The following is a 24,603-nucleotide window of genomic DNA, read 5'->3' on the forward strand; positions in this document are numbered from 1 at the left end:
TGAGAATAAGTACTCTGTGACCTCTCCTTCCTTCCCAATTCTAAAGAAACTAGGTCCTGATAAACCTGCTTTATAATATACTAGAGGCCCGGTGCACAAATTTGTGCATGGGTAGGGTCCGGCCACCTGCCCTGATGGAGGCCAATCGGGGCCAGGCCAGTGGGCGGGAGGGGTCATGGGTGGTTTGGGGGGTGATTGGGGTCCTGGTCAGGCCAGTTGGTCGCCGCAGTGTACGTTATAGCGATTGGTCGTTCTGGTCATTTCATCGTCCTGGTCGCTTGGCATATGTATATGTTTTTTGGACTTGCATAAGCAGAAGGACTCATAAAGGAACGTCCAAAACTCCCCTCCAAAAATGTATGAAGATAGGGTTGAAGATGAAGGGGCAATTGGACAGGGATGATGGGATTACTAGGAGGACAGATTTCTTTCCAATAATATAGTTATGGGAGAAGAAAAGAGTAAGTGATAATCAAGTGAACAGAGCAAGGAACTGTGATCCTTGGGATTCCATCCATAAAAGGTCAACTCAAGACCTTAACCAAGATTCTCAAGGAGGCTAATGCAGTCTCAAGGAAGTAGCACCTGGTTCTCAGCAGAGACAGGAGCAGATGTCATCTGGAGAAAAACAGCTCCATTCATGCTGCAGAATTCTCATCCATGCATGCTCAGGAACGAAGTCCCAAACACGGTAAATACCACGAGTGACAGCAGAAGCAACTGGCAACGTCCTCAAAGACTACTGATTTCAGAATTAGTAGATACAGAATGAAAACAACTATATATGGAAACCTTAATAAGATAAAGGACAGTATCATAAAAACAAGCAGGCTGCAAGAGACTGCCAAGAATGACTGGGGAGATTTGGATAAAAGCTAAATAGAATCTTAATGCATAACATGTATAATTGCTGGAAATAATAACTCAATGATAAATTTAAAGTCTACTTTAAAAGTATACATGTTTGTGGCATTTGAACTGGATTGTGAAGAAATTACTTTGGATATAGTGCACAGAGAAAGAAAAATGGAAGAGAAGAAAGGAAATATGGAATTTAGAAAGAGATGGCCTAATATACATCTAACTAGAGGCCCAGTGCATGATTAAATCATGCACGTGTAGGGTCCTCTAGGCCTAACCTGCCATCCAGGCCATATCCACTGCCCCGCAAAGCCTAGCACGCCCCGCGGACACTGCTAGCAGCCTGCTCCCTGCTTTTGATGGCAGGGGTCTGCTGGTGCTGGAGCAGACACACACCTCCCCGTTTTCGATCGCGGGGGAGCTGGCTGTCTGTCTGCTGGTGCACCAGGCCTTTCAAAAGCCTCCGGCGCTGGGGAGGCTTTCAAAAGGCCTGGTGCTGGAGCGGACAGACAGCCAGCTCCCTCGCTTTTGCTTTTGATCGCGGGAGTGCTGGCTGTCTGTCCCCTGGTGCCGGAGCAGACAGACAGCCTGCTCCCCCACTTTCGCTCCCCGCTTTTGATGGTCCGCAGCAGGACGTGGGCTCGCTGCCCCAGAGGCCCCTTCTGTGCCGCAGCACAGCCATGGTGCAGACACTGAGCTCACGCCGCTGCTGGCAACGCAAGCTCAGCGTCCCCCCGGCCCAATTGGCCATGCCGGCCACCCCAAGTCCCGCCCCCCCATGCCTCCTGGCCAATCGTGGGCATAGTGAAGGTACGGTCAATTTGCATATTTGTCTATTAATAGGTAGGATTGGAAACCCAGAAGTACCAAATAGGTAAAATGGACGAGAGGCAATATTGGATTAGAAAACATATAAGGATTTTTTAGAAAAATAAAAAGACAGAAATTCATTCTTCAAGAAGTACTATGTATTGCATTCAGAAAAAGCTTTTAAAATTCATATCTAGATACATAATAGAAAAATGCAGAACATCAAATACCAAGAAAAGATCTGAAAAGCAGCCAGCAAGATAAAGCAGATCACCCATAAATTCAGGAAAATGAAATTCACTGTAGTCTTTACAACATCGATTTTTTAAAAATCCATAAACAGTGGCACAATATCCCCCAAACAAATGAGAGAAAATAATCAATGTAAACCTAGTATCTTATGCCTGAGCTGGTCTCCAAAGAGCAAAACATACCTCTCAGTTTTCATGCCCTTGTGTAGCACTCTCCCACAATGACCCAGAGTTCCCTCTGTGACTCACTTAAACCAGTAGAAAGTTACAGAACTGATGATATGATAATTCCAGACTCCAGAATTAAGAAAGACTAGTAGCATCAACTTTTGTGCTTTTTGAAGCCCTGATACTCCATGTAAGTAGTCCAGCTATACTTCTGGAAAGACCCCATGGCAGAAAGAGGCCATATGGAGAAGTCAGATGGAAGAAAAAGGCCTTGGAATTACATGGAGGGAGAAAGAAGCCCAACCATTTCTGCATATCAGCTGATCCCAGGCTTCCAGCTCTCACTATCAAGGCTCCGGACATGTGAATAAAGCCATCTTGGATTCCCCACCCTCAGACACTGAAATATCTGAAATGCTTAACAAACCCCAAGCAAGATCAACAAAAGAACCACTCCGTTGAAACCCCAAACAACCCACAGAATCATGAGAAATAATAAAATAGTTGTTGTTTCGAGTAGTTTGATATGCAGAAATAGGTTAACTGAAGCACCCAGCAAAATTCTATTCTAAGAAAATGTATACACAGACAAATGGAAAGACATCCATGCGCATGGATTGGAAGACTTAATATTATTAAAATGTCCATACTGCCCAAAGTGACCTATAGATTCAATACAAACTCTATAAAAGTCCCAAAGGCATTCTGTACAGAATTAGAAAAAACAATCCTAAAATGCATATAGAACCGAAAGAGAACCTGACTAGCCAAAGTAATCATAAGCAAGAAAAACAAAGCTGTAAGCATCACACTTCCTGATTTCAAAATATATTGCAAAGCTACAGTAATAACAGTATGATACTGACATAAAAACAGACATATAGACCAATTGGAACAGAATCGAGAGCCTAGAAACAAGTCCACACTTCTATAAATGACTGATCTTTGGCAAGGATGCCAAAAACACAATAGAAAAAGGACACTCTGTTTACTAAATGGTCTTGGGAAAACTGGACATACACATGCAGAAGAATGAAATTGGACTGCTTTTTGAAACCATATACAAAAATTAACTCAACATGGATTAAAGGCTTAAATGTGATGACCGGAAGGGAAAACAAAACTGTCATTGCCTGAGGATGATGTAAGAGTTTACATACAAAACCTGAAGGAATTCTCAAAAAAATATTAGAAATAATGAGAGGGTTTAGAAAGATGCTGGCTTCAATACCATTGTAGAAAATCCACTATATTCATCTATAAACACATCTGCAACAAGTAAAAAGTAGAAATTTTAAATGCTATTTTTAATAGCAGCCTAAACTATCATGTAACTAGGAATGTCTAGCAAAACCTGTGTAGTACATATATGGCAACTTTTCTAACACTTCATTGGAAAACAGAGAACTACACAAATAGAAGCATATACTAGCATTATTGTAATAGATAGAAAGACTCAATATGGTAAATATTTTATTTTCCCCCCAAATTGACCTATAGGTCAAAGGCAATTACAATAAAAATCCCAACATTTGTTCTGTGGACCTTGACAAACTGATTCTATTTTATATAAAGGGCAATATTACCAAAAAATAATTCTCCTAAAGAAGAATATGATATGATTTCACTACCAGATATCAACTTATAAAGCTGTAATTATTAAAACATTATTAGATTTGCTCAAAACTATATTAAAATACTGTTCCATGGAATAGCTCAGAATAAGGAAATTTGTTATATGACAGAGGAAGCATTGCAGATTGTTAGTGAAAGGAAGAACCATTCAATAGCAATGTTAGGAGAATATGTTAGCCACATGGAAAATTAAATTCCTACATCACACTGTATGTAAAAATCATCAATTTCAGATGAATTGCAGACATCTGAAATTCAAACCTTTAAAATTATGTGATAACAAAGATGAACATTTTTTGTAATTTCAGGATATGGAAGATTTTAGCAGCAGGACAAAAAGCACTAATCGTTAAAGAAAATAAATTTGGCACACAAATATGAAAGTACAGGCCACAAAATGACAAAGGATTAGCATTGAGAATATGGTAAGAAATACTACTAATGAAGGTAAAAATTTTAAGATGAGCAAACAAATTAACAGATATTTCACATATAAGAAAACACAGATGTCTAACCAACAAAATTCTGAAAGACATCATTTTCATTATAATCAAAACAGTGCAGTTTAAAACCACATGAGATTCATTTTACACCTATTAGATTTTCAAAATTATAAAATCTGACAATGTGCAAGGCTGGAGAAGATGAGGAGCAATGGGAGGAGACTGTAATTTCGTTCTACCTTTTGGTGAAACTTGTAAAATCGAACATGCGCATGCCCTATGACTCAACAATTCATTTTCTAGGTATTTACTCTGAAGAAGCACTTGCTCAAATATACTTTGAGTCAAGAATAGATATATCAGCACTATTTATATTAGCAAACAAACAAACAAACAAAAACCCAAACAAATAAAACTGATAATGGAAAGAACCTAAATGTCCATCAGTAGGAAAGTAGATAAATAAAATATCAGTTATTCAATAGAATTTTATAAAGACGTGAAAATGAATGTACACAACTCTAAATGAAAAGGCAATACCATGAGACTATACACAGTAGGATACCATTTTTACTTTTATCAAGCATAGACAAAGCCAAATAAGACACTGTATAGCGATGAATAAAAATATGTGATAAAACTAACATAAATATAAGCAAAAAATGATTAAAATTTTTCAAATGTGTTTAACTTTTATATGAATGAGGGGCAATTATGTAGCAAGACTGAGGCTGAAATAGGGGAGCGGCAAGTAAGGAGACACAATTGTATGGCTAATATCTAATTTCTTTAGTTATGTGGTAGCTTTACCGGTTTGTCCATTTTATTATTATACTAGAGGCCCAGTGCATGAAATTTGTGCATGGGGGGAGGGTCCCCCTCAGCCTAGCCTGCATCCTCTCCAAACTGGCACCTCTCAGGGGATGTCTGACTGCGGGTTTAAGCACGATAATGGGGATCGGGCCTAAACCGGGAGTCAGACATCCCTCTCACAATCCAGGACCACTGGCTCCTAACCACTCGCCTGCCTGCCTACTTGATTGCCCCCAACTGCCCCCTCCTGCCTGCCTGGTCACCCCACGTAGCTGCTGTGTGGTTGTTACTGTTACTGTTCAGTTGGCCCTCACTAACCCCATGCTGGCATGGTCACCTCATGCAGCTGCTGTGTGGTTGTAACTGTTCAGTCATCCTGTCTGGTTGTGAGGGCCCTGGCTTTTTATATATATTAGGATGATTTGACATATATTTTACAAATATTCTTGTGTATGATTCACATATTACATTTGAATAAGATAACCTTGAATCCAATAGCATTATATAGAAATGACCATTTTTTTATGAACTACTATTTCCTTGTAACTCTTCAAAATATTTATTGGATAGTGTGGAATGTTTCTATTTAATAAATTTCCCCTTTCGTTACTGTCAATAAATCTTTTCTGGCTCACAATGAAGTGACTTTCATCTTTTCCCCAGAAATCATTCAGACATGCAGGAATGTAAAGCAATAAAGACCTTTAATTTTCATAGTCAGACTATGTTTTGGCCTCAACCAGTTTTTATCTTTTTATGTTATGAGACATGGATTTCTTCACTGTGTTTCTATTTCCATAGAAAATGTTCAACTGGCTTTCACCCTTTGAGGAATGCATGTTAGATAAACAGTGATATAGATTCTCATTTGATTATTTTATGCTCCACTTGATGGAAAAAAATGCATCGAGCACTGATGATAATTATGTCCATTTAGCATTGTCAAAAGTACAGAGAAATTAGCCTGGCTGTCATGGCTCAATGGTTGAGCATCAACCTATGAACCAGGAGGTCATGGTTCAATTTCCAGTAAGGGCATATGCTCATGGCCAGTGTGGGGCATGTAGGAGGCAATCAATCAATGATTCTCTCTCTCATCATTGATGTTTCTATCTCTCTCTCCCTTCCTCTCTGAAACCAATAAAAATATATATTTTTAAAAAATGTATTGCTTTTAAAAAATAGTACAGATAAATTAATTACATAATTTACATTTCCACAAATTTGCTCATTAATTTTGTTTCACTTAACATTTTTTGAGTATGTACTACGTTATGCTTTTGCTGACTGATGATAAATGAAAAAAAGAACTTGATACTACAGTGAGATATAGAATATGCATGAAGAATGAGGCTGACACAGAGGTGCAATCAGTACCTCTGGAAGAAATGAAAATCTTGGTGGGGGGGAATATCCTAGATATGAAAACAAGTAAAAAAGAATCTAAAAATGCTAGAATGTTCTTATCTCCCCAGGGAACATAAGGAACTGATTCTACTGATATTCCCACCCTGGTCAGCCTCCCCCTCCCCATCAACCAGGTGTGTGGGGGCTGATGCTTAACATATATTGAGACACATTAGATACAGCCTCTAGCTGTTATGACTTAGCTGGAACTAAGTCATAAAATTGGAATCCCAAAAGGGCAGCATTGTCCAAATCTCTTTGAACATTGGTGCCAGAAAGCAACAAAGAAGCACATAAAGACTGCTCCCAGTGGACGGGAAAGGAAAAAAAATTTGATCTGATTAAAAATTATCGCCCTAACCGGTTTGGCTCAGTGGGTAGAGCATCAGCCTGCGGACTCAAGGGTCCCAGGTTTGATTCCGGTCAAGGGCGTGTACCTTGGTTGCGGGCACATCCCCAGTAGGAGGTGTGCAGGAGGCAGCTGATCGATGTTTCTCTCTCATCGATGTTTCTGACTCTCTATCCCTCTCCCTTCCTCTCTGCAAAAAATCAATAAAATATATATTAAAAAAAATTATCTATACAGGCAGTCCTCAGGTTACGTTGGACTCGATGTACATCGTTTCTTGGTTACAATGCCATATCCCATTTATCTATTAAAAAAAATTTCCATCATTTTGACGTATGTGCTTTATGATTTTTATTATTTATTTAAAAGTAAAGGTCAGGAATTATTGTCTTTCTTTTAAATTTTTTTTACTGTTTCACTTCATTACTGCTGTGTATGTGCTCCATGTGAGTGACGTAGGTGCTTATGTAGGTGGGTTCCGACTTACGGTGAAAATCGCGTTACTTCCCACTGTAGGATCTCTGACGTAACCCGAGGACCTACTGTATATATAAAACCCTAATATGAATATAGACCAAACAGTGGAACAACTGAACAACCAGTCACTATGACGTGCACTGACCACCAAGGGACACGCGTGGAACATGGTGGGCATTGGCAGCAGGTGGCAGTGTGGAACATGGTGGGTGTCGGCTGTGGCAGGATGGTGGAACAGGTGAGCAGGGGCACCAGACCAAGGTGGGGCGCCTGTTGCTGTCATTGGGACAAGCCTCTGGTGGTTACTGAAGATTTTTTGCTCCCATATGCCACAGTCCCACCAGGCACTCACACCTGCTGCCAGCACCAGCCCCACTTGCACCTGCTGCCAGCACCAGAGCCACTGCTCGCACCCACTGCCGGCGCCCGGCGCCTGGCGCCAGTCCCAATCGCTCGGCGCCATCAGCAGGTACCGGCCTCAATTGCCGTGGCAGGAGGGGCCAGGCAAGGCGCAGAGGATGGGCCGACACCCGCCCCTGTGCCCACAGCAGCCTCGCGGCCCACATTTCCTTTCAATGTGTACACATTTGTGCACTGGGCCCCTAGGAACCAATATTTGGAAGGGAATTTCTAAGGGTAAGAGAATGAAATTAGTATGAGAGACAATGTACTAGATTATAGCATGCTAATAGATATTATAGTAATCATTATGCTAGTAGGTGATAGAATAATCTGAGATTATAAAATGAATATCTTTACAATGACTAAAGTTTCAAAGGAATACATAGAAAGTGTAATTTTTAAAAAAGAGGAGCTTGGAAAAGAAATATTTTTAAAATTTAGCAACAGTCTTTTTAAATGAGAATTATAATGATTAAAATGAACAGTTTAAACAACTGTTGAGAAAATTGGTAATATATATGATCAATCTACACAAATTACCCCAAATGCAACAAATAAATGTTAAATATTAAGATATATTTAACACATTTATATTTACTTAATATAATTGATGATTTTATTTACATCAACTTTTTAATGTCACTGTGCTACTTTCTTTTTTTCTTTGTTATCTCTTTACTATAATAATTTTTCCTTTTTTCTTTTTTCTTTTGCTTTTATATTTATATTCAATACCAGATTTTTTTATTATTTTAATATATTTTATTGATTTTTTTTACAGAGAGGAAGGGAGAGTGACAGAGAGTTAGAAACATCAATGAGAGAGAAACATCAATCAGCTGCCTTCTGCACACCCCCTACTGGGGATGTGCCTGCAACCAAGGTACATGCCCTTGACTGGAATCAAACCTGGGACCCTTCAGTCCGAGGACCGACGCTCTATCCACTGAGCCAAACTGGTTAAGGCAATACCAGATTTTTTTTAAAAAAAATCTCTTACATTTTATTTTATCAAGTCAGTTAATTAATTTTATCTATATATTTTGTTAAGAATATGCGAGTAGTATATTTTTGTGAGCCCTTATATTTTAAAAAAGGGGAAAACTCCTTTGTTGGTGATAACCCTGATTCCACAACATCTTCCCTTCAAAATTTTGAAAGTTTTAGTCCATTTTCCCCCCTTGGTATTTAGTGTGACAAAGAATGAGACTGAGGCTACACTGATTTTATTCCTTCTTTCATTAAGTGTTTCTGCTGAATGGATGCTGATAGAATTATATTTTATTTAAACAGACATTTCCGATTTTCATGTTATATCTTTTCTTTTTCATAAATTTTGCCTAGTAATCATTCAGTACTTTCTAACTCAAGGTTTTAATCAGCATCAGAAAACTAAGCTTCACTATGCCTTTGATTAATCCTTTTGTGGCTGCTTGGATATCTTCTTGGATTGTACCTTTAATTATTAGGTTACATCACTTCAAATGGTTTCTTATCAGACCTTTGTCCCTTTTAATCTCAGTTTATCATCTTTGTATATCAGCCTGTTGTTCTTTCTTTTTTATTTTATTTTTAATTACAGTTTACATTCACTATTATCTTATATTTCATCCTGTTGTCCTTTCATCTTCTCCTGGTCTATTCCAATTGTCTGTTTCTTGGAAATTTTGCTTCCTGGGTACTACTAAACTTAGAAAATAGAATTCTCTGATATTCTTCAGGTAACTGTAATTCTCGCTATGTGAAAGCCAGGATGATGCTTTTTCTTTGTTTCTGTTTTTGTTTGTTTCTTCTTTTAAAATCTTGGTATTGATTGGTTTGTTTGTTTTTTCTCTTAAGAAAACAAGTAGGATTTTGTTTTTTTATCTTTGGATGAATATTTGTCTACTCACTTTCAATTCAATAGCCATTTGAATCTCTTTTTTAGATTTGGATGGCAGATCCATGTGCATAATTTTTAAACCAATTTTCGGTGTTTAGTCATTTTTACTGAGTATAATTCCTCTGGACCAATGTGTAGCCTCCTCTTACCTCTGCTAACTGGATTTCCACTGCTTTGAATCAACTGAGTGTATGAAATGTGCCACCCTCAGCATGCATTTCTGTTAGGGCTCTTATTGCCTCTATCTTTATCCGTGTGCTTGTGGGAATTTCATTTTTTACAATGCAACAGGCTGCCTCCAATTTCTCTCTACATTCTGTTCTATTGTTTCCGAGGGAAGTGGAAATATAACCAAGGACGGGCAAAGGGACATTGATCTAATCACTTCCAAAAATTGTATGTGTATTACAGAGATAAATGTATATTTTCATTGGTAGGTATAGACTATGGAATCAGATAATAAGGGGAAGGCAAACTATTACTTCTGTCATCTTTCTGGCAAATGGTATTGCTTTGTGTTATAATGTAAAGTACATGTCGGTCACAAATTATTTTTATTAATCCTTTGCTGTGTATTCTACAGATGGTATAAATACCCTAGCAACAAATTACTAGTCAGAATCAATTTTTATGGACAGGTTTTTTATATTTGAAATAGATAAATATATATGTATATATGTTATATATGTATTTTAGGGAATATTGAAAAGGGAATGTCAATCTATTAGACTGATACATTTTAAGTTAGAAGTTTCTGGATAGATCTGTTTAAAATCTTACTTTACTATGACATATAGGTACATGGGTTAACTAAGTTGCCACTGGCATATAGTATATGTGTTATACATATTTCTGGCAAATGGAGCTTATACACATATATATCCCAAGTAATAAAAATATGTATAACTGGATTGTGCCTATATATCTATGCTCTCTCTCATATATCTAGCACTAGGGAAAGTTTGATTTATTCTCCCAGCCAAAACCAACATTCCACTATTGCCAACACAGTGGGAAAGAACAAATGACCCATTTCTCTATTTCTAGCCTTACATCTTTAAACTAAATAAATAATGGCTACATGGAGTCATGATTACAAATAGAGTGATCTGGGCCCACACCTAGGCCACTTCATAGGCATAGCTAGTTTGTACAAGTGCTTAATCTCAGTCTTCTCACTAATAAACTGAAGATGAGATGGTGAGGAGATTGGATGAGATAATATACATAAGGGACCTGGCACATACTAGTTTCTCAATTAATAGTAGTGATTTCTATTAAATGTCTGAAATTGTTTCTCCTTCTTCTGTTTTCTTTTAATTCTTTTTTAGAACTAGATAATAGAAACATTCCCTTCTACCTTTTTACATTAGGAAAAGAAAATAAGTATTAAAGGAAAGACATGAATTTAGATCAGGATTACTGTTATTCAGCATACCCTATTCAGTGTTAGCATGTCATTTGCAATTTCATTTCTGGCTGGTAGCTCAATAGTATATATTTGTCTTATTGGTGGGGATTTTGTTTCATTTATAAACATCAGGAGAGGAAGGAAGCCACCTATATGGTAAATATAGACTCAAATTTAATTTGTTGGAAAAGGTCAAGTTAATCTTTTTCCTATATTAACAGAATACTCTTAAATACAGAAATTAAAATCACCATACCACATCTTTGTAATTAACTATATCAAATTCTTTGAAAGCCAGGACTAATTTTGCCTGTTTTGTATTGTATAGAATACTTTTGGGCCATTACAGCATAAAATCATTACCCTTTATGGATCCACATTTTATTTCTATGCTAGAGGTGCACGAAATTCAGGCATGGGTAGTGGAGGCTCCCTCAGCCCAGCTTGCACCCTCTCGCAATCCGGGACCCCTCGGGGGATGTCCAACTTCCGGTTTCAGCCTGATCTGATCGGACCTAAACTGGCAATCAGACATCCCTCTCACAATCCGGGACTGCTGGCTCCTAACTGCTCACCTGCCTGCCTCATCTCCCCTAACCACTCTGCCTGACTGCCTCATTGCCCCTAACCACTCACCTGCCTGCCTGCCTGCCTGCCTGATCACCGCTAACCACTCTGCCTGCCTGCCTGCCTGATTGCCCCTAACCGCCTCTGCCTCGGCCCCCGCTGCCATGGCTTCATCCAGAAGGACATCCGGAAGGATGTCTGGAAGGTCATTCGGCTGTCCGGTCTAATAGCATATTACACTTTTATTATTATAGATTTAAAATGTCATAATATTTTAATGCTGATATTTAAATACAAGACATTTGATTACATTTTTCAAGCATTTATGTTTCTTTGTTTATCATCAAGTCAGTTAGAGATATGAGGATCTAACTCACCGGTTGAAGTATAAAGGTACCATCCTTTTCGTTGTGGTAGTGGCTCTTCTATTATGATCTATCTCAGACCCCAAATGTTTTTTATCAGGGTGTGAAGAACAAGGTAGGCATACAGTGACTGGCTTCTGGAAAGGATGTGTGGATGGGTGCTGCACATGAATCAGAGGGCTGGTGGATAGTACCGAGTAGGAAGTATCTTGCTGTGTTTTTAAATATGCCACCAGAGATGGGTCAACTGGTTGGATCTAAACAAACAAACAAAAATATATATAGGTTGTCCCCCCAAAAATGTATATACACTTTAACAACTGATAACTCAATTTTCACTCCTTTTTTCAGGTTTAACTGATTTGAAATAATGGGTGAAGCCAGACTAAGCTTTGGACAAAGAAAATTTATCCTAAAGTGCCTTTAGACTTTTTTTTATGGGGATACATAAAAGATAAAGTTTATGGTACAAAACCAGCAAAATTCCACAAATTGAGGGCACACAAATACCAAATGAAGTGATTCCTGATGTTTGCGATTCCATTGCTTCACTTTATAAGCAGTGCCTCGACCAGAATGGTCATCAGTTTGAAAACAGGCATTGATAAAAATAATTATTCATTTCTATAAATTCTTTTAAATTTTGAAAATGAACTATCCTATATAATAAAAGGCTAATATGCAAATTGTCCCTTCAACCGGGAGTTCAACCACAGGGGGCAGTGCCGGCTGGCCAAACACCTGAAGCCCCCCCCCCTCCAGCCCCACCCCTGATTTCCCCCCCGACCCCGATCTGGGGTGGGGCTGGCTGGCCCACAGCCCCTCCCCCTGGCCAGCCCGGCTCGATCAGTCCCTATCGGGGTGGGCCGGTAGGATCCCACCCGTGCACGAATTCATGCACCAGGCTTCTAGTATGTTAATAAACACTTTATAATCATTCAAAGTGTGTATACATTTTGGGGGACACCCAGTGTACATATATATTCCTATATTTAATTAGCAAAAGATTTAAAGTATCAGCATATTTATAAACCAGTTTTCTGAAACTTGGAAGGAATGTAGTTTTAATATACTTTTCTATATATTGCTGGCTGAATCAATACTGCATTAATTTATAAAAAAGCACAACAGTTAGCTCCTTTTTACAAAGTCTTTGTGAAATCTAGGTTCCCTGTTCTTTTTTATAAATAACTGAGAAACACTCTTAATTGTATGCAACAAAATGACCTAGAAAACAAAATAGGCATTTTACGTAATTTCTAATTAAAACTATTGTTAGATCAAGTGATCCTTAGGAACTAGAAAAACAAGACTATATTTACTTAAGTGTTTTCTCTCACATAAGAAAACACTGCTTTAGCTAATAATGAAAATAGCTAACATAATTCCAAAATTTCAAAGCTTATGAAAAATATTTATAAAAATTAATTATTCATAATAGCTCTTATTTAAAACTTCTTCTTTGCTTATCTTTTATGGGAGAAATAGAAGCACCTGGGAAAGAGTTGAGGCCAGAAGTACAGGGAAAACTGAGGAAATATATCTTCTAAAATGTACATTGATAGATCATTGCTCACCTTTGTATATATTGAATTCTTTAAAACTTTCTTCCCAAGAATGACTGTTTTATAATTACATATAACCAGACTTTCAAAATTATTAATATTTTAATGGACTAGCTTCTCAGGTGGAAATCTTGAATCATATGAATGTCCAGTGCCTGGCATCAATTCTATCATACTCAACATATATTTTTGTTCATAACCATCATAAACAAAACAATACAAAAACTAGCTAGAAAAAAATCTTTCAAATAAAGTGATAAAGTGGAGATTCATTTTGCAGTGAGATTCAGTATGTTCCAAATCATCACTTTATTACTAAAAATCATCACTTTATTACTAAAAGTATCAGAGAAGAATTCATTTACTGTGTTATTACATATTTTGATCTTCATCTTTTAGGACCATGTTTGATGACTCACACAATCTATAAGAAGGAAATCACCAGTTATTAATATTTACCTTTAATTGCACAAGGACGGGTGAGCCGAAAACTCCTGGAGGGTAATGCAGGGATATCCGCGAATCCATGCTTGGCTTGAGAGTGAGGCCTTTCTTTGTTACTGTGAAGGACTCTTTCTTTAAACAGGACATGACAGAAAAGATACCCAACTTATAAACTTTCACTTCAGCACAGGTTCCCTGTGTGGATTGAAGGATATTAAGACAAGGACATTAGCACAGCACTGTTCTTACATGCAGAAAAAAATCTGCATGCTGTCCCTGTAATCACCCACAACTGAACATAGGTAACCAGGAATTTCTCAATTTTGAGCTACATAACAGAAAAGAAAAGATGTCAGTTTATTTTTTAATTTAAAATAAATTTCAAAGAGAAAATATATATGTACAATGAGCAATCACATTCAGAATTTTTAACAAATATTAATTACTTCTGGAATCCCATCCTCCTTAAGTTCACCAGAATGGACTTTAAATATTAGCCTTTATCCAGAATATTCAACCCTGATTTAGGACTGAAATTTCACTGGGTAGTTTCCGTACACATTATAGAACCTGTACTGTCAGCAGATTCTTCCTTCTGACAACTCACAATCTCTTAGTGAAGTCATTTTCTCCACTTCTGTCCTCCATGCAGTAGGAGCAGTTGACTACAAAGAGACATTTGTGTTTCATTTTTATATAGTGATATTTAAATTTCAAGCCTTTTTTATCACATAAAAGGAGCTGTACATAAATGAAAACAGAATTATCTACTCATATAATCTCCAGCGCTTAGAATGAGAAGGAAGACTTAGAAGCAATTTGATCTATTCATGCTTTCCTGAGCACCAGCCGGGCTCCGCCCTGGTATGAGCAGATAATCATGCAGACACACAAACATTTCAGGGACAATCACAATGCAAACTAATCTATCATTTGAAAACTGACTAAGGAAAATATTTCGCAATATCACTGCATGACTCCCTCGCTGGGAAAATTCAGGGCATGGTGAGTGTCCCTAATTGGCTGGAGGGAAAATGGTGAAAGGTAAGAACATGTTCTGGGAACCAGTGGTGGTTGGCCTGTATCTCAGGCACATCTGGCAGATGCTGGGAAACAGGAAGGGTTGTTAATCAGGGGAGTGTCATGAAGAGAGCTCTGATGGCGGTTCATCTGACTCCAGAGTTAGAATTCTTAAATGTCGTATGAACCACGTAAACATTTGGAAGGAATCCAGAGTTCAAATAGTCTTGAGCTAAAAATAGAGATAACTACTATTAGAATATTCTAAAAAGTATATGCTTTTATTTTTTTTCCCAGTAGACAATGGTGTTCTCCTCTCTCTCTCTCTCTCTCTCTCTCTCTCTCTCTCCTCTCTCTCTCTCTCTCTCTCTCGTTATTCATTTGCTAAACATCTTGTGTACCCACTTTGTGAAAAGCACCTGTACCTGAGCACTTTTTGCTTCTATGTCAGGCAGAATGGCCAAGATTAAAAAGCCCCAATCAAGAGCTGTTATACTTACATGCTTCCTAGACTAAATATATCATGTATTAGTTGCATGAATTGGAGTAAATAATGAGAACAGGCTTAGCTTTCATATTTAACTATATAACCTTATTTGTAAATCAGAAAAGACCAAACCAGAAAAAGTAGAGATGTGTTATAAAGAATTTCTTGTATACATGGAATGTTTTCACATTTATGCCCTGCCCTCCTCTTCAAATAATGACAATTGACATAAAGCGAAAAAAGACAAATATTTAAATTGTTTCAAAGTAAGTTCTCTGGCCCACAGAAGTACCTTAAATTTTTGTTCCCATCAAATCTATGCAAAATTTAGTAATTGTGTATATTCTTTCTTCAAAACATATGGATTTGTGACCATAGGGGTACTCAGAATTATACAGTAAAGTGTACCATGAGGAAAAAATGATTACTTTTAACTGCTAGCATGTGTTTTTAGGCTTCCTTTTATCTTTTTAAGTATATAATAGTTTTTCATTTTGTCCTTATGACCCAGTCAGGTAGATGTTATTGTTTGTTCATTTTTCAGATGAAGAAGTTGAGTCATAGCAAGGTTACATAATTTACCAAAGTTCACATAGCAAGAAAGTATATGAACCACATTTGAATCCTTCACAATCCACACCTAACAACCACATATACTGTCTTTCATGTATGAACTAAACATGATTTGTAGACTTCATAAATATCTCAAAGCATACACACACACATGCACAGTTGATCAATTTAACATATTTTCCAACCCATGAATGATAATAAAGTTACTATCATCTGGGGACTCTAACATTCTTAAATTTTGCAGAGATCCATCACAGTGAAAATGTTAGTCTAAAGCCCGACTGGCATGGCTAAGTGGTTGAATGTTGACCTATGAACCAGGAGGTCACTGTTTGATTCCTGGTAAGGGCACATGCCCAGGTTGCAGGCTTGATTCCCAGTGTGGGGCATGTAGGAGGCAGCCAATCAATGGTTCTCTCTCATCATTGATGTTTCTATCTCTCTCTCCCTTTCCCTTCCTCTCTGAAATCAATAAAAATATATATATATATATACATATTTTTAAAATATATTTTATTGATTTTTTACAGAGAGGAAAGGAGAGGGACAGAGAGCTAGAAACATCGATGAGAGAGAAACATCGACCAGCTGCCTCCTGCACACCCTCTACCGGGGATGTGCCCGCAACCAATGTACATGCCCTTGACCGGAATCGAACCTGGGACCTTTCAGTCCGCAGACCGATGCTCTATCCACTGAGCCAAACCGGTTTCGGCAAAATTCATATTTTTTTAAAATGTTAGCATAAGCTAGTCTAACAAAGACATGAAGTTAATTAAGCCATGGTGTTGGTTTTGTTAACCACGTAAAAACATTTGCTGTGTCCTAGAACCAAGTTCTCCAGCCCTCATTTTGGCCAGTAATTTCTATTCTTTGATCTTTGTGACCTTAAAGATCCTCAGAATTATACAATAAAGTGTACCATGGAAAAATTATAATTTTAACTCCTAGCATGTGTAATTTCTGTTCTTTCTGATCTTTGTGGCAAAAAAAAAAAAAAAGAGTGAATGCACTAGAATAACTCTATGAGCCCTTTCATTTGTTACTAATGAGTAATTATATCTATTCTACAATCTGGTAGTGTAAGCAATGTGTAGAGAAGGAACCAAACAGCCAGTATAGATGTAGCCAATGATTTACCAACCTTGTAACTTCCTCTCATTCCTTCCAGGGAACTTGGGGTTAGGTAACTGCACTGAAGGTTTATGTCAGACATTTTCACCAGGATGTCTTTGTAATTCCCCCTGTAACGTGCGGTAAAGGGAATTGCAATGCATATTGGAAATGGAATCCTCATTTCCATATCTGAGCACTCAACAGTGATGACATTGCTGACCAACTCTTCATTATCACTCACTATTAAAGAGCTCATGCTGTTAATTATTCGGCATTCTAGATGTTGTAGAAGGTATGAAGGCGCTGTGATGTAACAAGACACTTGAGGGCCCTTATCATCACTCAGCACATCAAGATACCTGCAGGGGTGAGAAAGGACATAGTTTTTGCAAATATTTGATTTATGTATTGTATGGGTACATATATACGAGCCAGTGCTCTAGGGTCACATTTTCTTTTTGTGAATCCCAGTTCTCCAACTTACTGATGCTGTGACCTTGGGCAGTATACTCAACCTCTCTGTGCCTCAGTTTTCTCAACTATAACATGGTATTATAATAATAACTGATTTCATAGGAAGGCTGTGAAGATTAAATGAACTACTGTATGTTCAGTAATGAAAAAGTTGTGCCTAGCCCTGGCCAGTGTGGCTCAGTTGGTTGGGCATCATCCCAAGTACCGAAAGGTTACCCTTTGGATTCCCAGTAGGGGGGTGTGCTGGAGGCAGTGGATCGAATTTTCACTCTCACATAGATGTTTCTTTCTCTCTCCCCCTCTAAAAATCAATAAAAGTATTTTTAATCTGTACTTAGAACATAGTATTACATATGTTACTTATTATTATTGTTACTATTTTCATTGGTATTATTATTTAAGTGATTGATTCATCCCTCAGTTTTGTTCATGTCACAATATGAATCTGAAGATTGCTGAAGCTTCTTGATAAACCAAATACTAACACCTGAGTAGTTTCTTAAGTTATGAGAGGAGTAAATGTATATCTGGTATTGGAATTGTCTAAACACATTAGATCAAATTATGATGTTAATTCCATTTTTTAGAAAAACTGAGAGAGGTAGTACTAAAGTACTGTGAATTTATGACTAATTAAGGTAATTAGAAACAGAAACAGAATATTTAAAACCCTCAAAGAATCAATCCAAAAGCATATTTGGGCAGAACGTTTATTTTAACTATGTGTATTACTCTTGCTTTTATACCATCACCTTTGCCAAAGATTTTAGAGTCTTATAGACTCAAATTCAAATTTGAGGTCAGTCACTTGCTACATGTTTGACCTTAAACATCAATAATTACTATTAAAATTGCTAATTTTTAGCTTTTTCTATGGGCTAGGTATTAGGCTATACACTTTTCATTTAATCCTCACATTATTAGGTCAGATAGGTATATCATCACCCTCTCTCTATATAAAAGCCTAAGCAACCCTTATAACTGGATAACCGGCCAGTAGCTATGACATGCACTGACCACCAGGGGTCAGATGCTCAATGCAGGAGCTGCCCCTGGTGGTCAGTGCGCTACCACAGCCAACCACCCACAGCCAGCCAACCTCCTGAAGTCCCTCCCCCTGGCCAACTGGTCCCCATCAGCCCAACTGGCCTGATCACCGGCCAGGCAGAGGGACCCCACCCATACATGAATCCATGCACCAGGCCTCCAGTTTTACAGATAAAGAAAGTGAGGTCTAAAAATTTTAACTTCCTGAAGATTACACTGAGGGTAAGCTGTAGAATCAATATTTTAATGCATTCATCTTTAACACAAAAGCTCAAACTTTCTAATATAATATCATATTTCCTCAAATCCTTCTAAAGTCCTGAGATTTTTATGCCTTACATACTGAAACTAATATCTAATTCACAATGGTGTGAAGATTAAATGAAATAAAATTGAAATATTTTTAGAGAAATTAGAGGAGATACATAAAATATAACATTAATAATCAGTTTTAAGAGAAACCCACACCTGAAACCTACATGCTCATGTTGACCAATGTCACCCCAAGAAATTTAATTAAAAATAATCAGTTTTAGAATTACCAGGTCTTAACTATATTTCAGTTCTTAGTAACTTAAATTTTATAGTGTACTTGAACATAGACATCTAAAAATATATGTTGAAATTGCAGAGAGAGTTATTTACTTGTATTTATAATTCTGAACCCATAAAGCTAGAAGAAGTAGAAAATTACCCAGCCCATTGGTGTGTAGAAGTATTCTCTGATGATGGTGATTATGGTAATTCAGAAAATGAGAAACATTGTCTAGTAGAGGATACAATGACCCAGCCTTCAAGAATGACTTCAAGAAGAATGACTTCAAGAATGACTCTCTGTGCCCCAGATGAAGTAAGGTGAGGAGACCTGTAAATGCGTTCATTCACCCTAACCCTAGTCAAAGAGATAAGGTCCGGTCCAGCCTCGAAAATAATCACATGGGTTTGTTCCAGTTTTGTTTTCCTTTCAGTCTGTACATACGAGGACAACTAAATTGAAAAGATAGACTTTTTTTCCCCAAAAAAGTAACTATTTCAGAGAGGAATCACAACAGATTCTGTGGTAGGTGGTGTTTTTTTTTTTTATAACACTCATCTTTTATGTGTCAAGAGGGCCTCATCGCCTGAGAGATTGCAAGGAGTAGCGTCTTCTTAAATATGCAAGCCAAGCACAATTTGGTTTGTAGGCCACAAAGAGGAAACCAGCCACTAGAAAACACCTAGAGGAGTGTGAGAGGGAGTAATTCAGCAATGACTCATTAGCGGATGCTTTGAGTCATTTCGGAATGTGAGGATCCTGAAGTGTTAATGTTTTTCTCAAGTGAAATGGGCACCCACTTTTTGACTACTTCAACAGTTGTTTTGCAGGGGCGCTAATTCGTTCGAACCCTGGGGGTCTTTCATGCACTGAATGTACTTCTGGGACACCTACAGAATGTATTAGATTTTTCAGACCTATAGCATCCTCACAGCAAAACTAGCTCAACCTCTTCATTTTATAAATGAGATGACGAAAGTCAAAGTGAGCAGAATGACTTGCCTGCGATCACAGACTCATTTGTGGTGTTGTCCTGAAATGGTCCCTTGCATCTAAAAGAGCATCACACCTGGTGGCAGCGAGGGGACAAGGGAAGGTTGGTCGTGTGGGGGAGAAAGTGAGGGTTGTTGGGGTGAAATAAATGAACACACTAACATTCAGCTTAGCGTGAACTTCTGCGAAGTAACATGGGGCTAGGACCTTCACATGATTTTCTCATTTGACCTTATTGAGTAATCCCAGAAAATAGATACAATTTCCTACAAAGAGGGCTCAGGAATGAAGCAAGTTGCCCAGGGTCACAGAACTAGTTTGTAAAAAAAACAGGAGATAAAATGTAAGTCTGTCTGACTCACAAGCCAATGATACTTATTTTATTTTATTTTTATTTTCACTACTCCACATTGCCTTCTAAGGGTGTTATTTTTGCTGGAAAAATATAGCTTGTGAGGATTTTATTTGAAAAAATAGGGATAATTACCTAACTTGTGTTGGGGAGATAATTCACACACACACACACACACAAAGATCAGTCTTACACACTTTTTGAAGTCACTGTTTCTTTGAGAATTTTATGGGAGCTCTGGACCAAGGATTTAATTGGTATGAAAATATGCATTCAGTTTTAAGAACCTCCCATAGCCCTTCCAGGATACCCCTGGAGCTCTGCTGACAGGAATTTATGATTATTCATAAATAAAATGAACTGAGAATTTACTGAGGAATGTAAATAAAATAAACCTGATGTTGGGAAATTCTCTCCTAAATTTTGAACACTTTGTAGCCTCCTAATTATTTCTCATTATAATTGAAAAAAATAGTGATTATAATGTGTCTCTATTCTGGATAATGATACAGTTTAACTACTTTCTCACATCATCAATTTCTTCCTCCTTTAAAAAGTATTTAATACGTTTGTCTTCTAAAGCCATAAGAAACAAGCAACATTAGTAATAGTAGCCATACAAATTTTTATAGAAGTAATTTAATCTGAATTACTGATTTATAATATCTTTTGGAGATATTAAATGTAAATATAAAATTTTATTTATGTATAAATGCTGTGACCGCTAACTACAGAAACACATATTAATAGGCATATATAAGAATCTCTCACATTGACTACATTTACTTACTCCTTTTCCATTATGTTATCTTTTTGCTTTAGACTCTTTGAATCATTGAGAAGATGACTATTCGCACATATATTGGCCGTATCGCTTGCTATTGGGGATGTGGGAGTCTCTTCTCTTTGGTTTTCTGAGCTCTCTTGAATGTCTCTTTCTGTTGTCTGGGTGATGTCATGTGTCTCTTCCCTGTTGCCATTCGTGTTTTCAGCAGTCACGTGTGCTGTTTGTTTCTCATCTTCATTTTCTGCATTATCTGGGAACATTTCGTTCTGTGACTCTTCTTGCCCTGTGACATCTCTGTTCACTGATGTATTGTTTTCTTTTTCCACTGATTCCAAACTCATGTGTGTTTTATTTTTCTTTAATCCGTCCTGGTGCGTGTCATGACTTTCCTCCCCATTTGTGGGAGAAACAGAAGCTGTTTCTATGACATTTTGTTCCCGTCTTGCAGCAATGTCTATTGCTTTGATATCCTGAATGGCAGGCATTGTCTGCAGTGGAGTACATTCATCACGCATGCCGCATAAATTACACATCTGCTTTTCTTCTTCCTTTAGAAGTGTAGCAGTGCTCCCCAAATATTCATTTATTTTCATGAGGCAGTCTATGAAAGTAATGATTTCTACGCACACATACACAGAGAGAGACACATAAAAAGAAGAAATGCAAAACGAAACCAAATTATGTTTCTCCACTGACATGTAATGAGTTATGGCAAGATAACCTTAGAAACCCTACAAAGGCCCATACTGGGCATTAAGCCAATCTCCCTCCTGAGGGAGAAGTCATTTGTATGACTGTCATTCTCTTAACACATCTAGGAATGGGGGACAAATTGCTTTTAATCTAGTAGTAAATCAAATCCTTTTTGTTGTGAAAATTCTTTAAATATTTAAGGACATATATTCCAGCCTCCCCATAGACTGTTCAATTGAAGTCAATACCTCCCTTAGCCATGCCTTATTAGGTAAGATTTTGAGACTTATTCTTTCTCTTTTGAATGTACTATATTAATTATCCATTTATAATTATTTACCTAAAATTTAGCAAACACTCTAGATGAGACTTGGGTAGAGGTATACCATAGCAACATTATTTCTGTGGGTGTGGATGCTATATTGAGTACTTTGTTTGCTGTTATGAGAATTGGATTAGGTTGGCACTATTTCTCCTGCTGAGCTTGTGATCCTTGGCAATTTTCAAATTAGTCTTTCAAAGAATAGCTCTAATTATACTGATTCTCTGATTGGAAGCTGCAGTGGCTATTGAAACACCACTAAACAAAGTCACGTCTCTTCACTCTAGTGTATACCCTCATCGTGATCCCCATTGCCTACCATTCTCCTTTTCATTTCTCCTCTCCTCATAGTGGGTCACCTGATGCCTTCTTGCAGTCTTAGTAACTCTCCAGTCTTCAGAATTCAATTCTGAAGTATGGAATCTGACATATAAGACTCCATAACTCTGTGTTTTCAGAATCATCAATAAATCATCCTTTTACTAGTCTAAACTTAACTTTGGGATCCAGTTCTGTTTTTTTGGTCTTGTATCTGAGATCACGTGTTTATTTTGAATTTCTTTTCTGATAGCTGAGTCCTTATCATTTTCTAAGAATAACAATTTGACTTAATATGTTGCCTAGGAGCACATTGAGTTCTCTGCAGAGATTTGAATCCTGGCTATGAGTTCCAGCTGATAGTCTCTGGGTCAGCTATCTTTAGACAGATTTTTACAGATGCCCACCATTGCCCTTCAGACTGAATTTCTTAACATAATTGGCCCTAGATTCCTGAGAGATAAGACCTGCCCACTTGCCTTGACACTATATGATTTAGCATTGGATTTCATAATCCCCCCGTCTTTAGTAATTATTGTTATCTGAGGTCGTGTTCGTCATTCCTGCTATACTATACTTCTCAGCATCCATAACTGGGCCTATTCCCAGGAATCTGAACACAAAGGGGGAGGGAGGATACAATTCCATAACCCAGATCACCCTAGCCTTTCCAATCTTTTTCAACTGAAGGTTCAAACTCAAAGAAGTCTAAAAATAGAGTATCACATTCCAATGTAGAAAAACGGCTTGTTCTTCCTCAAAGTAAGCCTATATTTTCTTACTTCTGAGTCTTGGATCCTGCTGATAATATCTCTGCCTGGAATGCTCTTTCTTTCTTTTTTTAAAATTTAAAGGGATGTACTTTTTAAAAATTTGTATTTATTTTTTAGTCCTCTCCCAAGGATATTTCTCCATTGACTTTTTTTTTTTTTTTTTGAGAGATAGTGGAAGAGAGAGGGAAAGACAGAGAGAAATATTGATGTGAGAGAACCATTGATTGGTTGCTCTCCCAGCCCTCCCCTCCCCCCCGAAATACACCCTGATCTGAGCCTGGGCCCAGAGGGAGCCTGCAACAGAGGTACATGCCCTTGACCAGAATCGAACGCAGGACCCCTCGGTCCACAGGCCCATGCTCTACTCTCTGAGCCAAACTGGCGAGGGCTGCCTGGAATGCTCCTTCAAGATTCCCAGTTTCTGTTCCTTAGGCTTCAGTTGAAATATAACATTTATTTAGCGACATTCCCCAATCCTCACTCTAAAATTGGGACCTCACCTGCTTCTGTAGCCTTAACACACTTTATTTGTATGTTTCAAATGGAACTGGCCTCAACTTTCCTTGCATTTTGGGGGGTTGTCTATCTAGTCTTACTCCCCCTATTACGTTGTTTGTCCCTTGTGGACAGAGACTCTATCTTAGCCTTCTTTGTATGCCCCTTAACCCTTCTCAGAGTGGCTACCCAATCAATATTTCTTACAGGAATAATGAATAAAATAAATACTTGCCTTGTCTCCAGGTACATTGATTCTCCTTGTCAAGCAGGACACGCAGCTGCTGGCAGGTGGAGCGCAGTGTGCCTGCTGTGTGCTCCAAGAGCTGCTGAAGGGCCCTGCTGAGCTCTTGACCCAGAAAGACCACTGTGGCTGTCCACGTGGCCCCACCGGCCCCTTCACCATGGTCAGGGCCCAGGAGTGCCTGCTTCAGCATCAGGTTCTGTCTCCAAATCTGCTTCAATATTTGGCCTAGTTTACCTGAGCCCACATCTTCTGTATCCATTTTATGCTCCAAGAGGGGAATGCTTCTTTCCTGCCAGCAAAGCCTAAAGGTTTAGCAAATTCAAACTTGGCAATGGTTATTTCTCTTAAAATCTAGGAGGTGATCCAAGTCAGCTAGCCAAGCACTTTCGCGAAACATAATAGTTTATTCAGCTTCTTGTTGACCAGAGTGATGTTACTAGGTGACCAAAGGAGGGGCGTTCTGCACCCTGGGTGCCATTGTGTACAGAACAGATTAATCACAGGGATGGAGCTAGCTCACC

The 24,603-nt window shown here is 38.0% G+C and overlaps 1 protein-coding gene across 1 annotated transcript in view; it reads right to left on the reverse strand.

Moving 5' to 3' along the window:
* DTHD1 (death domain containing 1) overlaps nt 1-24,341 on the reverse strand; it is a 59,061-nt gene extending 34,720 nt beyond the window's left edge. Inside the window, exons 1-5 of the mRNA XM_008140205.3 lie at nt 24,071-24,341; nt 21,238-21,853; nt 17,075-17,405; nt 13,866-14,045; nt 11,854-12,098 (exon numbers count right to left, since the gene is read on the reverse strand). Of these exons, the coding sequence (XP_008138427.3) occupies nt 11,854-12,098; nt 13,866-14,045; nt 17,075-17,405; nt 21,238-21,853; nt 24,071-24,341 (1,643 nt within the window). The remainder of the gene's footprint in view (nt 1-11,853; nt 12,099-13,865; nt 14,046-17,074; nt 17,406-21,237; nt 21,854-24,070) is intronic.
* Nucleotides 24,342-24,603: the final 262 nt, after the last annotated feature.

The sequence above is a fragment of the Eptesicus fuscus genome, chromosome 2 (assembly GCF_027574615.1).
Source record: "Eptesicus fuscus isolate TK198812 chromosome 2, DD_ASM_mEF_20220401, whole genome shotgun sequence".
NCBI classification, from domain to species: domain Eukaryota; kingdom Metazoa; phylum Chordata; class Mammalia; order Chiroptera; family Vespertilionidae; genus Eptesicus; species Eptesicus fuscus.